General features: G+C 33.8%; 1 protein-coding gene across 2 annotated transcripts in view; it reads right to left on the reverse strand.

Annotated features, from left to right (window-relative positions):
- LOC115444720 (protein peste) overlaps nucleotides 1-15,925 on the reverse strand; it is a 71,846-nt gene extending 55,921 nt beyond the window's left edge. The window contains exon 1 of one of the 2 annotated variants that reach the window (XM_030170606.2): nucleotides 15,800-15,925. Coding sequence is in view for 1 of the 2 variants with exons in the window: in XM_030170605.2 (XP_030026465.1) it covers nucleotides 8,954-8,992 (39 nt within the window). In the remaining variant the exon portion in view is untranslated. Of the gene's footprint in view, nucleotides 1-8,953; nucleotides 9,277-15,799 lie in introns of those variants that run through there. The other variant, XM_030170605.2, reaches the window with a different exon arrangement.
- Between the last annotated feature and the right edge of the window lie 297 nt (nucleotides 15,926-16,222).

A 16,222-nucleotide genomic window follows, 5' to 3' on the forward strand; every position in this document is an offset into this window, starting at 1 on the left:
GATGGAATTGAAATTAAATGGATATTGAAAAAGGGAGGGATTTAAAATGGGTTCGTGAGGTCACTGACATGCAAAGGTGCACTCTAAGGAATTTCCCTTGAGTATATCATCTTAATCAGTTTTTTTTTCTGTAGACCAGATCGACAGCATGGTCCTACCACTTTAAATGACACGCTACGAACACGAGGTCCGTAACTACAAAAATTACTCTACGAGTACAAAACAGGCACCGAATTTTGAACCAGTCAACCTAACTTGTGAAATAAGTGACCTACTGTTATTTCATATGTGCATTAAACGATAGCGCGATGCAAAACAGCTGTGGCGCCATCTAGTGTTATAAGAACTAATCGGGGCATGTGTGGGCCCTACATGCGGGTGAATTTGGAACTATACTAAAATAATACTGAATAAAATGGAGCTATTAATAACATTATAGAAGAACGTTGGTTTATGCGAATTTTGTATTCGTGATTCTCACTTGGAGGATGAATTTTCTATTTCTATTTTGTTATCTCATACATTACTTATGGATTTCTATTGCAAAATGTCGTGCTTTTAAACTCATTTCTTTCAGATGTTGTTTTAGTATGCTGTCAAAGTATGTTAAGTGTGAACTTTTTTATTATATACAAAAGTAGTTTCATTCATTATAAATAATAAAATTTAACACTTTATTATATGTTATCCACTGTTGAGCAAGGGGCTTCTGTACTACTGAGACAGTTTAGGCCTTAGTCCACCACGCTGGTCAAGTTCGAATTGGCAGACTTTGCATACCTTTGAAATACTTTCCCGAAAATTCTTAAGTATGTAAGTTTTTTTTACAATTTTCCTTCACTAATTATATTTAGAATTGGCTTTATTTCTGTTTCATATTCGGTGACCCATCGCTAAAGTAGACATTTATGGTCAATAACCATCAGACGTACTTGCAAGTTGATCCCATCTGGTACAAAAAAATTACGTTAATATGTCAATATATCATCTTCATAAACTTGTCTGTACGTTGATACGAGTAATAGCGGTCGTGAATTCATGACGGACCCACTAACTGGCCGCATCCGGCCCAGACGTCTCAAAAGGCCACAGAGGGACGGACTAAGGGCTTTGGTAGGGGACAAAATCGACAAGTTAATAATCGATCCCAATCTCTATCTTACGGTCAAACCAATAAATATTAAGTCAACTGTAACTTGTAAACATTTTAGATAAAGTACTCTGCTACATCCACATCCACATCGATAGCCTAGTTGGGTGTGGAACGGACTGCCGAGACGGATGTCCGCAGGTTCAAATCCCAAGGGCACACACCTCTGACTTTTCTAAAAAAATCATGTGTGTATTCTTTGTGAATTTATCGTTCGCTTTAACGGTGAAGGAAAACATCGTGAGGAAACCTGCACGTCTGAGAAGTTCTCTATAAGAATTTCGAAGGTGTGTGAAGTCTACCAATCCGCATTAGGCCAGCGTGGTGGACTAAGGCCTAATCCCTCTCAGAAGTAGAGGAGGCCCGTGCTCAGCAGTGGGCAAGTATATAAAACAGGGCTGATATTATTATTATTATTACATTTTCACAATGGTATAGCAAACCTAGTGTGAAGTCTACCAATCTGCAATAGGCCAGCGTGCCTAAAGCTCAATCCCTCTCAGTACTAAAGGAGAACGTGCCTAGTAGTGGGACAGTATATAATATAAGGTTGACATTATTATAAGATACAAGAATTATTACTGCAAATTAATCCCTTACGACGAAGTTGACCAGCACCGGTTGCATAACCCATCATAAACGCGTTCTTTAATGTTATCTATTTATTTGTCACGAACTTTGTTCAACGTACACAATAACATGCAGACATGACCTCATACTGACAGCAGTTGCTGATAAGAACCCGTTATCAGTAGCCGAAATTATTTGTAAACTTAGTGAATCTGTCAATGACCTAGGACTGCCAGTTATGAGCATACGCAGCTGTATGATCGATAATTTTATGCGCAAACGCAGCTATACAATCGATTATGTTCGGGTATTTTCGGATTGCCGAACTTATTATACTTATTATTATGTAGAATTCATGTCAGAAATTGTGTTCTTTAACCGTATTTATAGTTGATTTTGAAATACATAAACAGCTTACCGTATTTATTACATTCTAATATGTACTTTATTAAGGTACAAAATAAGTTATTCCAAGACATGGTCTATCTATGTAAAATTTCACCAAAATCGGTTCAGGAGCCGTTGCCAAGATACCTTTGTACAATCATTAGCGGCTATGACCCCAGGGAATCGTGCTTTTACTTCCAATCAACATTCAGACATCTACACAAAGTTTCAATAATCAGGAAGACGTCAAAATAATATGTCAATTCAATTATAATTCCTACAAATTCTTTAATCATTTATATATATTATTTTCCAATTAAGACGCCGATTTTACTTTTTAGAGATGTTTAAAAAAATGGCATAAAATTTACATCTGAGTCAACATTCACAAATCAAATACCGGTCCAAAGGCAGCCCATTTTCCGGCGCGAATAAAATGCGGCGACCCTCGGATCATTGTGATTTACCGGTATCGGCCAATTGATAACTTATCTCGGAGCTACCACGGCTTTATGCAGAAATCTTCTCGTATTCGACGCCTTCTACACTAATGAGTTGGCGTGAATTGCAAAACTTTTAATATCGGATAGTTATATAAATGGGCTCATAGGGGTTAACATAGCTGGAGATATATACCCCCATGTCTACCCCTGATAAGGTAAAGGCGTGATGATATGTAAACGAAGTATGTATGTGGCAGTATATTTGTATCCGTACGGAGAGCGACCAACGTACACAAGGTGCAAAACCCGCCATAGGGACTCAAGTTAGCCGCATCAGCCTGTGTGTATCCGATTTGAAACTGGCCGTCATAGTTGTGCCGACTGACGAGGGATAACCATCTCTCGTCCCCAAAGGCAGTTTTTGAGCGTTCGGTCTCCACACCGAATACACGCCCAATGGCTCTAGGCACATAGTTAAATGCATGCCTTATGGACACCAATTCACATTGAGGCCTTTATAGGCCTCAATGTGAATTGGTTCGCTAGCCCTTATGGGCTAGCGAACATTCCCTGTCCTTCTCCCTCCTCCCATCCTAATAAGGTTCCTTCTATTCCCCAGGTATCCCCTACCAAGTTTCCTCCAAGAGTCTGCAGTTGCTAAGCCGGGGGATCCGATATCCCATTCGCTGATTTCCCCCGTTGTTCACCGCAGCAAAAAAAAACATTCATAATTAGTCAACCCCATTCCGCTTAACTTCAAGCGCAGTGGGTTCATATTACCGAGGTCATACAAAAAAGGACACTACGTTTCCAAACGTCAGTTAACTAACTATATAGTTTAGTATCTTTGGTAGATTCACAAAATATGCTAAGATCATAATCTCTTTAAATTCTAATAAATGCACGTAAATTGAGCTAATCGTTTATTGAGTTAATCAAATATTTTTTAAGTTAGTAACAGATATGGCTTACACGTGTCTCTTATCGACTCTCCCGGAAGTATCAGTTGATATTGTTCAATGAATGATTAAATGGTATAAACATCTGTGCAACGACTGCGTCTGTGGCGTAATTGTGTTGCTTAGGGTAACGTAACGGGTTCGAATGCCGGGTACAGCAGTGTTTGGCAGTCTATTTTTATCTGGTTCTAACAGGCCGGCATAATTATATCGACTGCCGAGGGGTAATCATCTCTCGCCAGTAGATATTCTATTAATCTCCACTTACCATCAGGTGCAGTGAAAAAAATGAAAATTGGGTTTTCCTGCTCACTACCAACCCGGAATTAGGATTTGGGCTCTATCTCATCACGGGACGGAACAAACTTGGCGCAGAATTGGTGGCTTAGTTGCAACTCTCCTACTCCTTCGTGGTAAAAAGACATGATGTGTGTTTTTGTTTTGTGTTTACGTTAATATCGAAACTTCTACGCATTTCTAGCCTTAATTTATTTTTTGGAAAAGAAAATTTTACTTGATCTGGACAGCAATAAATCTTACAACATTGTTGAAATGCTGTTCTGTACATATCCAAAGAATAACATTCGTGTATAAAAGCGATTGAAATCAAATTTCAATAAAAAAAATACCTAAACAACAAATGTTTGAAAACTAAAGTTACTATTATTTTTTTATTTTGTTTCTTTGTTAGAATAAGTGAAATCACTTTCAGTTTCTAAAAAATATTTTGCCTACAAGGCAAACTCTCTCTTAGTGACATATATTATTGCTTTTAATTACTCTTTATTATTTTTACTCAAACGTGGTCGAAATCGTACGCTTAAGTTATAAAAATTATATAAGCCGAACGAAGCCTGACCGAGACCGTAGTTATAAATAATTGCAATTTAGTATTGAGACTCCGCACTCCCCTATCGGTTTCATGGGAACAAATTAGTAATACTATCTTGGGGTCTTAAATTGATCAAATTTAACCTTCACTGTTGTATATTACATTACGTAGACATGGGCCCAAATTCGGGAATCAAAATTTTATTTTTGATACTTTGTGGTGATATTTTATCTTTGGTACTTTGTGGTGATATTTTATTTTTGGTACTTTGTGGTGATATTTTATTTTTGGTACTTTGTGGTGATATTTTATTTTTGATACTTTGTGGTGATATTTTATTTTTGATACTTTGTGGTGATATTTTATCTTTGGTACTTTGTGGTGATATTTTATTTTTGATACTTTGTGGTGATATTTTATCTTTGGTACTTTGTGGTGATATTTTATTTTTGATACTTTGTGGTGATATTTTATTTTTGATACTTTGTGGTGATATTTTATTTTTGATACTTACTTTGTGGTGATTTTTTTTACGTGCATGGCAGTGACCCCTCTGTACCTGATGGTAAGTGAAGTGGAGTCCAATAGAATTTAGAATGATTACCTCCCATCAGTTGACAGAATTATGCTGGCCTGTTTGAACCGGATATACAAAGACTAACCGGAGCGCGACACACTTGTGTAAGCCACTATGGCGGGTTTTAACAAATTGTGTACGGTGGTCACCAGCCAGGCGGATATAAAATATATCCTACCACCAGCAAACGAGCAGCGTTAGGCTTTCAGATGTATTTTATGCCGTATAGAGCTTGGAGGTCCTGCGTTCAATCCGGACCGGGCAATATTTGGTTTCGATTTTTATAACCTTTGTCATTGGGTGTATCAAAGGAGGTCGATGGTCGTTTAAATAATGCAAATAGTTTCGCCAAAATGATTGATAGCTGTTGCGCCGATGTCAACATGCTGTATATTAGGCAGATTAAATCAGCACAAATTCTGCACACCTGGCATTTATTCTGATTGGAAAACCAATATTTGTTCACCGTTCTTGGAATCGAACCCGGAACCTCACTTCAATAACCACTACAGCATTATTCATCATACCATTCGCTTATCGCGTTTTACTTAGATTTTGACTATTTGAAGTCTCTAGATAATATCTTATCCGGGTTGTGTAAGATTAGTTAGCGTACATATTTAATTTTGCGCAAACAATCTTTTTATATTGTTTATCTAGAACTACTATACGATACTACGCTATGACTAGTCCTTTTTCAAACGAGGCTTATAAAGAGTATTGTCTCTACGGTAGACAGCGGTTTATCTGTGTCTGTGAGACCATGAGCTGCCGTGGCCACTTACCATCAGCCCAGCCGCTAGCTCGACTGCCTATACTGGCATATAAAAAAAATAAAAAACAACGACATAACCAGTACGACGTTCGCTAAGGCTGAAGCGAACAATAAGTTGTTATAACACGCACACACTCACGCTTTTTATTCCCGAAAAGTTAGAGACGCAATTAGTGCACAGACTTTTCGCGCAACCACCTAAGACATTTAATGACTTCATAATTCCCAGTAATTATTTTCCGAATGATTACACAATTTTACATTTATTTTTCACATTGTGTAGCGTTTTTCCATCAGTGGTGTGTCAGAGGGGGTGAGGATGCCCAGTAATTGGCTGCTATACGAAGCTAAATGTCATGGCAATAGAATATTATTGTAGATCAGTTACAGTACTCGGCAGTAAAGACATAACCGTAAGTATTAAATACCACATAAATAATAAATGAATTTGTGATATTCATGTTATATTAGTGCCGAGTTTTTTTATATCCTTTACCTCGCTGTAGGTATAACACTGCTGGTTACTGCACTTTTCTACTTGCAACAGAATGGACATTCCATAGATAATATTGTTTTGCTGGGATCTATTCCCGCCTGTAAGTTTTATCTTGATTTTCACGCCAATGTAGCGGAAGTGTCTATTTGTCACACAATTTTTATTTTTATGGCTCGTAGCAGAGATTTCCCGGTATAAACGACTTACTGATTTCTCTGAGATAAAAAAGTCTGATAACCATGACCTAGCTTTCAACTTAGGGGACGGCAAATCATAAAATTAGATTCATAAGGAAAAGTAAGAATTTGATATATTTAATCCTTATAAGTCAACCCATTACACAAATATTGTTGAAATTGCATAGGCAAATACAAAGCCTTTTTGTTATATGAGCTGGCAGCATAATATTATTTGAATTGTTGAAATTAGAATGATTAACAATGTCCAGTTGTTACTAAGTGCTATGTGCAGACTTATTATAATCGTGTTCTGATGTGCAACGTACTACAAATATATAAGTTGTTATTCTACTGGAAATCTAGTATACTCTCACTTCCTAAGTACGCTAACTCTGCTGTACAACTTTGCCTGGACGACTGGAAGCCCGAGAATCGTTATAGGCTCAGTAATTAGGGTGTTAAAATTTCGTTTGACATTACGAACTGTTTAAGTAAATTAAAAATGAATAATATCTCAACAAATATTATATACAAAACTATTTTGAATACAGAGAGGCAGCTGATCTCCTCTACCTCTCCCTTCCGTACGCCATGGTGTATCTCATTCCCTGTTATCCGTTTGCCATTCAAAAACCATTTTCTATGTTTATTTCCAACCAACACGAAAACATTAATATTTATTCTATAATGCCCCTAAGTAAGATAGTAGAATTATTTATTTGGCCACTTTAAATAAAACACTTAAGCAATAAACATTTTTAAATACCTAGTCATATTAACCTTCTCTTTATTTGTTTCTAGTTTTGAAACAAACATATTATATTTTATAATCTTTTTTTAGCCTTTCTGCTGTTATGCATTTAAACTAATTTTTTTTAACCTATATTATATAAATCAGCAATTGTCCACTTTGCGCGTGTCGTGCAAATAAATACTGCTAATAATACGGGAGTTTTTTTTTTTTTTTTTTTTTTAATCTTTATTTAAGGAGCTTGGTCGTTATTTCACGACTATGTCGCTCCGTACGTCCACTTTTATCCATGCCTACTATTTTTTTATAAAATCAAAATATTTTTTTAATAAGCCTTTAGCCTCTTCCGATACTGGAATGGTCAAAAAACTATTTATGCTGAACGGGAGTTTAGATAAGAGAAATGAAGAGGGGTGATTGTACCATAAAAAAAAACGGTAAAACCCTTCTTACACGTGGTAGGTCTCTCATATGTGAGAGTCCGCCTGAGTAGCTACTACCGCAATGTCTATTTCTGCCGCCAAGCAGCAATGTAGTCACTTTTGTGTTCCGGTTTGAAGGACATTGTAACCAGTGTAACTAGTTGACATAATAAGACTTAACATCTCATATCTCAGGATGGCGAGCGCAGTGGAATGCCAAACTACATATATACTTTGTTTACTGTGTTTCTACTGTTTATTGGCGTTCGTATCGATTACCGTGAGCCGAACAAGCTCGTCTCGTCATTCATAGCAGTAAAAATTGCGATAAAAAAAGCAACAAAAACATCCTGCAAACTAAACTTCACAATTGATTTTTTTTTTTATAAAAATACTAAATATTATTGCACCAAAAACACATATTTTAAAAAGCTATCACTTCTTTGAACCCAAACCTACCGCCTGTTCAACCACTGGGCTACCACAACAATTTATATAAACGTTAATGTTTCAGACAGCCCTCACAAACATCCCCTCGATAACTCAAACTTACGTAACATAATTAAGTTTCGCAACGAATGTTTCACTTAAACGTTGCTTGCGTAAGTTGTAAAGCTTCTAGTCTGAAAGGCTTGCGTTACTCATAAATATTTTTCAATGTTTGACGCAATCGATTAGTCTCTAACTCATTGAATATGACGTATCATTAATGCATTACTGATTAATAAATAGTTCTGGGGTTTAATTATAATCTTCGATCATGTAAATCCATATCTAATATTGTTGTAACCAAAACATTTTAATTGCAATCGTAATTATCAAAATATTCACACTAGCTTTTGCTCACGGCTTAGTACGTGTGAAGGAGTTTTCCGGGATAAAAGTCCCGCTATATATTTTCCCGGGATAGAAAGTCTATAAACCTCTCCAGGGTCTTAAACTATCACCATTCCAAATTTCATAAAAATACGTTCAGTAGATTTTGAGAAAATCGATAACATACAGACAGACAGAAAAAGGGACTTTGTTTTATAATATGTTTAATTTTTGCATTAATGTGACGTACAAATTTAATCTAGCCAAAACTAATTATCAGCTCGGTGTGGACAATATTTACAAAATTTATGCATTTAACCTTTATACTAAATGCAATCTTCAAAACTGAAAATGCGCGTTTGTGATACGCGCGCTCTTTGTGCCTTGGAAACGCGCACAAATGTATGTAAAAGTGCTCTGCTCCCAGTTGTAACGCAAAAAGTGACGTCAAAATTTCAAATACTTTGTCAGTTCGTTTACATTATGTGTGTAACGTGAACAGCCCTTATAACACCGTATGTAGCTTCTACACTGTAAATAAACATATTGCAAAAAGAATACCGCACTGCTTTGTGCCGCGTTTGGCTCCAACTTACCATTAACATAGATGTTGTCGCTCCACTACTTCTTTGCATGTTTATTCAAAACTCACTTTCTAAGGAGAATCACATAAAATATTAACACGATTATACTTCAGACGCAAAATGCGTCGAAAACTTCACATCCACTTCATATCTTTTTTGCAATTTTCACGAAACACAAAATATTGGCATACAAAATCACTCCAATATAAAGAAATTGAAATCACGACTGGTCGCAAATAAATTCCGTTTGATAATGTTCCCGAAATAAAGGATAGTGTACACCACGTGTAAAGACAGACGATTATGATTAGATATGCCGCACCTTACAATCGGAGCGAAGATAGTGCGGTGGAAGTGAATTCAAGTGAGTTGTCTTGTATCTGATAACTGTGTTCTAGTTGTAATCGTTTGTAATATCTTTAATTGTCAACAAGTTGAATCACGAAAGTTTTTCATAATTTACCCTCCTTTTTTTAGTAAGTTTGTGCGATTGAAAATAGTCCAGTTCATAATAACGCTCACCGTCCATTTTTTTTTTGTTGTAGTGCAAAAATATGCTACGATTATTTAGTGCTTTTATTACTGAGTTTTTGAATATGTAGAGATATTGAAATTTATTCAAAGGATTTTCGGTATATTTTGTCATGAAATATTTTTAAGTTAAGGTGAGCCTTAAAGGATTACGTTACCTTATACAACATATTAACAAATAATTTTAATGCCAAAGTCATCTCTCAATCGGGTCAAGGAGATCTAGTAAAAAAAAATGACGTATTGAGTAACCGTTTCTTATTGAAGTGACTTTAAAAAAACAGCTGTTTATAAAATTGCTTTTATATGTATGTGGGAAGAGTAGACAACCCTATAGGAAAACACGCGCGGTGACGCGAGATCGTCATTAGTTTGGTTTTAGAAATCCGCGTAGCCCGCTCCGTTGTATTACCGAAATCTAAAATTATTTTTGTCTATAAATGTAAACAATATGTACATCAATACGTCTATATAACTCTTTGGTCTTTCTTCCAGCGGCCTTTAAAATTAAAAAATATCAATAAGTCTGCTCTAGTTTATAAAGAACGCGTTTAAACACGTGTAAAAATTCGAGTTCAATTTGTTTTGAAGTATTTCACAACTTTATCCTTAACGAGTTCATTAAAAAAAAAAACGTAATTAACAATATAAAAACATGCTTTTTTTCACTTTTGCATTGTTAAGGATTCCGCTAAAGTTCCGATAAAGTTATTTTTATTTATGATTTCTTTGTCAAATGTTTGCTTTTCATATGCCCCTTGTGTTTTTCAGCCGACCGCGCGACGTCCAAAAAAAGGAGAAGGGTCTCAATCCGTGCGTCTGTTATTATAGTATTTGAGGAAGGCTTTCTTTCTCTCGCAAAGTAATATAAGCTGACCATTATAAGTATTATACAATCACATCCAAATTTGATCAAGGCTTAACTTAAGAAAAAATATCAGTATCGGAACCCTTAGAAGGGTTCCTTCACCTTATGTTTTGTTTTTTTTCTAATCGCTTTATTACAGACTATCATGGGTCAGATTTGTTTGGCAAAGCCACACTTCGCGTACAAATTTCGCCTCTGCGGAACACTACGAGAACGGAAATTTATTTTTGCTTAATATATAAAGTTTAATGCAGTTTTGCTTAACATATTACTCTCTTGAAGGCCTCTAGACGTACTGTACTAGTTTTCATAATTAAAGTTATGAGTTTACACACAGAAGTTATAAGATTAAATACCCGAATATAAAATTTATCGATTGTGAAAATATCCACGAAATGTTTTACCGATTGATGTAACTCATATGTGATCGTTATTAAAACTAATTGAAATTAAAAATATTCCGAATTTACTTTAATTATTACGCAACGTACGAGAAGTAATTTGTAAGCAAATAATGTTCATGAATTAATTGAACTTTTAAAACAAATTTACAATATTTATAGATGCAGGTTTTAAATATTTAAAACCGACTTCATAAACTACTACAAACAAAAAATAAATAAACTTTAAAAACGATTTAATAAACAATTTACAGGTTATTTATTTAAAGCTTTTTTTTCTAAAGTATAACTAAGTAAAATAATGCGCTTTAGTAATTTAATTTTACATGTATCAATATATCTGAAATAAAAATTATGTAAATTGTTATTTATTAAAATAATGTAATATTTTTTCCAATTCATATTTTTTTATGTTTATATGCTCAATAAATTTATTTTAGAATTTTGTGCCTAATTTAAACTGAATATTGATTTCGTATATTTGTTCGCGTATTTAATTAGCTTAGTTAGCAATTTAAATTAGGCACTGAGTTCAAACAATATTCATAGTATATATTAACATAAAAACACGCATTCCAAATAAGATTATATCATTGTATTTTTAAAGGAATAATTTATTAAACTATTTTTGTTTTTTTTTTTGTTTGTACCTAGTGGTTTTTGAAGTCAGTTTTATTTTAGTTTTAGTATTTTGTCATTTAAAAAATATTTATTATATCTAATCAATCAAACTAATCTCAACATAAAAGAATTCTCAAAATCCAAATCGGATTTGAGGACTTCAATTCTGCATCTTGAACGTCCTAGGAACAATATACCCATACGTATGAAATTAAAATGGAACCATTCCGAAGCTATACTAAACCCAAAACAAAAAGAATCATTAAAATCGGATTATGGCGTAAAAATTAACACTAGATATAACAAAAATATAGCTTAACTTTCTCCTTTTAAAATCGGTTAAAAAATAATCTGTCAATTCTTAAACTCTTACCATTGTGTCATGGAAGTCATGAGGTGACCTACCTAGAAAGTTCAATTATTATTTTCTAAATAAAAATAAAAGAGCCCGGGCTTCTTATCTTCCATAGATACATGTAATATTTTTTTCTAAATTATTACATCGCATAATGACATAAAAAAGTAAATATATTCTCTTGTGTGTAACATTCGTTTTTGACCTAGACGCGTTGGCGCCATATTGTGTAACTGTAGGAGGCGCCTTTGGTAATGAACTTTGTGTTGTCCGTCTCAGTTTAATAAATCTTGAGATAAGTTCAAGGTCTGATCCAAAGAAAATAATATAACTAACGGCATGTAGGGCTAAGCTTTTATACGGTTCCATAGAAGTTACTACAATTCTGCAGAGAAGACTTTAACATAGTTTTACCTATATTCAACTTGAACAACCTCTCTATTTTTAATTGTAAAATCTATTTTCGTATATTTTCATAATGTATATTCAACATGTGTCCGGTTTAATCAAAATGTCCCCTTTCGAAACGACGCTACAAAATTGATCAATAATTTTAAAATTAAATAAACATATAATTATTTGACTTCAATATATTTTATTGATGGATCATCAGACAGACTATCGTTTACGATACCAATAAAATACGCTGACCTAAGACTTTATTTATAGTAACAATTTCCTTATTTAACCAGAAGTTCATTAAATATAAAATAAATAATGTATAGCATTAATTACATACAAGTTTGACCTCGAAAATGAATATTTAGGAGGACCTGTCACGTAATTCCATTGATAAAGGTCATTTTAAATATGGAAATTCTTATAAATAGGGAAAAGCTATATTTATATTGTACGATAATTCAAGATGTAGGTAGTTTTAATTAATTATTAATAGTTGTTTGTGTCCTTAGAAATAAATTCGAGGTTCGAAAATATAGTGATATTAAAATATATAAATTGCTCAATAAAACTGACTGATTACGATTTAGGTCCACAATAAGTATTCTTATTCCACCTTATTTTTTCCTAGGATAAAAAGTTGCCCATAGTACTTGGAAGTATTATAGCTAAAGTTTCCTATTATTGACAAAAATAGTAGTTTCTGAGATCAGTGCATTCAAACAAATAAACAATTCAGCTTTATATATTAGTACATATATCACTATTTTTTATAGTTAACAGACATTATCCATATAAGACCATTGAAATGTGATAAAAAAAAAGTTCCCTGATACCAATAGTTTCGTCTATATCGTAAAAAGAAGCTGTAAGACACTGCGAAAGGCCCCTGTAATCACGAAACCCGAGCGATTTCCCGGTTTGCCGCACCTTGAGGCTGTATTAAATAGTATATGAATAGTAAGAAGGCAAAATAAAATATATGATTCATATTGCTCCCGTTTATATAATCAGGGACATTTCAAAGACAGCGCATTACTGAGAAACAAGAGATCATCTGATTGTCGTTACACCCACTGCTGTATACTACACAATAATGTTATCTAGAAATAAAATCGGGATTATCCTTAATTTAAGAATAAGACGCCGCGCAGACTCTGTTTACTTTTAGAAGAGAAATACTAAACTACTATGAAATAAAAAAAAACTATCTAATTGTGACAACTGATTAATGCACGTTAAAAAAAAAAAACAAAATTATAAAACAGTGTACATAACTTTTGACCAAAAATTACCTTTTTTAGGCATAATTTTATGACATCGATTTTTTTTTCAAATATTCGTTCATTATCTAAAATCGCAATATGTTTTTTTTTTTAATTAAAGTCTAGTGGCGAATATATTCGAATGCATAATTTGTTAAAACGTCACTAAAAATATTTGGAAATATTGCAACAGTGACTATAAACTAAATATTGCAATTGAAAAATCAGAGATGCGTGCCTTAGGGGTTCGTAACGTTTATTTTAGCCGTCCAAGGCATACTAGACTATTGTCGTTTAGAAAAACGAAATATTAGTTATAATCATCTGTTATGTGATAAGATGATGTCAATATCGCGGTCCCTTTATATTAAATAATTTCAAATAAATAATTAACTGCTTCACTGAGATCCATCAACATTATAAGTAATCCATATATTTATTTCTATTCTGTAATACTATATAGAGGCACATACATTAGTAAAAGTAACAAAAACTAATTTACTCAGACAACTATTTCTTTGTTTTTGGTTGGCTTCTAGGCACGGGTAGTTATTTTGTCCATAAATAAATAAGTCTACGTCAAAACGTAATGCAAAAGATAGTAGTACGTATGTTGTATTCAATAAATTAGTTGTTAAAGTCGCCCACCTGCAAAGGGATTCCCAGATTAATATTCTCCCTTTCTATAGCGCTCGGGAGTAATGTAGCTTCCTATTAGTGAAAGTATTTTCAAAATCGGTTCAGTCGTTCGAGAGATTAGCCTCTACAAACCTACAAAATTTCCCTCTTTATAATATTAGTATAAATTATAATATAATATGATATAAGCCAATTTTCCTAATTGTGCAAACAAGTAAAAACAATATGACTCATACATAATTATCTGGATTGATATAACAAACTGATAAGTTTTGTTTTTTTGTAGAGATTATCATTTACTGAACTGATTCCCGAAATTCTTTCAATAAAAGCTTTTATGCTAATTCCGCAGTTGACCGGCGTCGAGCCTTCGTGGTAGCCGTTGAGACCCGTGCCAACTAGTATTACACAATATAATGTAAAGCTAGACTGGCCGTAGGTCTCTCATATGAGAGTCCGCCTGGGTAAATAACACAGCAGTGTCTATATCTGCCACCAAGTAGCAGTGTGTAGTCACTGCCGTGTTTCGATTTAAAGGACATTTCAGCCTGTGTAACTACTAGACATAATAAATATTAACATCTCATGTTTCAGGATGGCGAGCGCAGTGGACACCTGACAATACTTCGCAATTTAAGGTATTGGATGGTGTTGCTATTGTTTATAGGCGGTCGTATCGCTTACCATCAGGCAAACGACAAGCTCGTCTCGTCATTCAAAGCAATAAAAATATAATATTAAAATGAGCTAGTTATGATTTCATATAATTTCATTAACGCCACGAGATCTTATCTCAGCTATTGACAAAATAACCTCTTTGTGACAACGTGTCAATAAATGTCACAAATTGACACATGCATCGGGCCGAGGATTTGCCTGCGATGCGAAGTGCATTACGGTATCGATGCAGTTATCTAAGATTCTTATAAACTACAAGTGCTCTTATAAATACCTAGTACAAATTACTTGTCAAAAACAGGATCTCAAAGTTTTAGTGCTGATATGTTTTGACATGTTTCGCCGTTTGTTTCAACCCTTCGGAGCTGGAAGCGTGAACATGTTGTCCTGATCAGTATTAACAGTAATCAGTAGACTTTCCAATTACGATGCAGAAGTAAATAAATAGTTAATCACTCACCACTGATATAAATGTTTAGGTATGGACACAGGTGTATAGTGTATACGTACGTTTTTTGTTTATTTATTATCCTGTGGATTAGATAATAAGTGTATCAAAATTCCAATGTTTGTTCTGTGAAAATGTTTAGATAAAAACGTATTTATAATTAGTTTCGGCACAATGTCAATTCGGGGCTTGTTACGATACAAGTTGTTCAACTATTTTGTGTCCGTTGACAAAGTATTAGTGACACTGCTTAGGTATTATTGTGCAATTAGATTTTATTTATATTTATTTGCGAATACCTAATATTTTTAGTTTTCAACATAACCCTTCAATTTAATTAAATATTCACTTTGATATTTACTAAAATAAATCAATGGTAATTACAGTATTTCATCGGCACAATGCCACTACGATATTTGAGATCGCAATAGATATAAAACTTTAGTGGCTGTAATATATAAGTATTCTAAATAATATTATGCAGAATGAATCGGAGCATAGCAACGATATATTTAATTGTTTTAAGATAATACAATAACAATACGAATTTCAATTTATCAACACCTAAATAAAATATCTATAATAACCACAAATTCTGCACTAAAAATAACTTTTTTTTAATAAACACGCGCAATAAATTTTGTTTCACTCACCTTTTTCACAAAAATAATTTTAACATACAATTTTGTAATGTACTTAATAACTGTGTCACTTGAAATGTCTGATCCGGGACAACACGACGGCTCGTGCGGATAGACGGAACGGAACTGATATGAATTGATAATAACGTCTCGAGACAGCTAGCATTAGTATTATCAACCTTGTGAGTGATAGTTTCGTCTTATTAACGTGTTTGAGAATCATTAATAAACTTTTACGATGATTTTAAAATCATTTTGGCGGGGATTTGTGGCGCTTTTTTTAATTTTAATGTCGAGTCGCGCAGATTTTCGTCCGATGATGTTTGTCTATAAACCGTATCTTAATACCCAAAACTGTGAATTGCATAGTAGTTAATCTATGGGCCGTTACTCATCAGAATGAAAGAGCAAATCGTTTATTTATTTTTTATTCCT

The sequence above is a fragment of the Manduca sexta genome, chromosome 24 (genome assembly GCF_014839805.1).
Source record: "Manduca sexta isolate Smith_Timp_Sample1 chromosome 24, JHU_Msex_v1.0, whole genome shotgun sequence".
NCBI lineage: Eukaryota > Metazoa > Arthropoda > Insecta > Lepidoptera > Sphingidae > Manduca > Manduca sexta.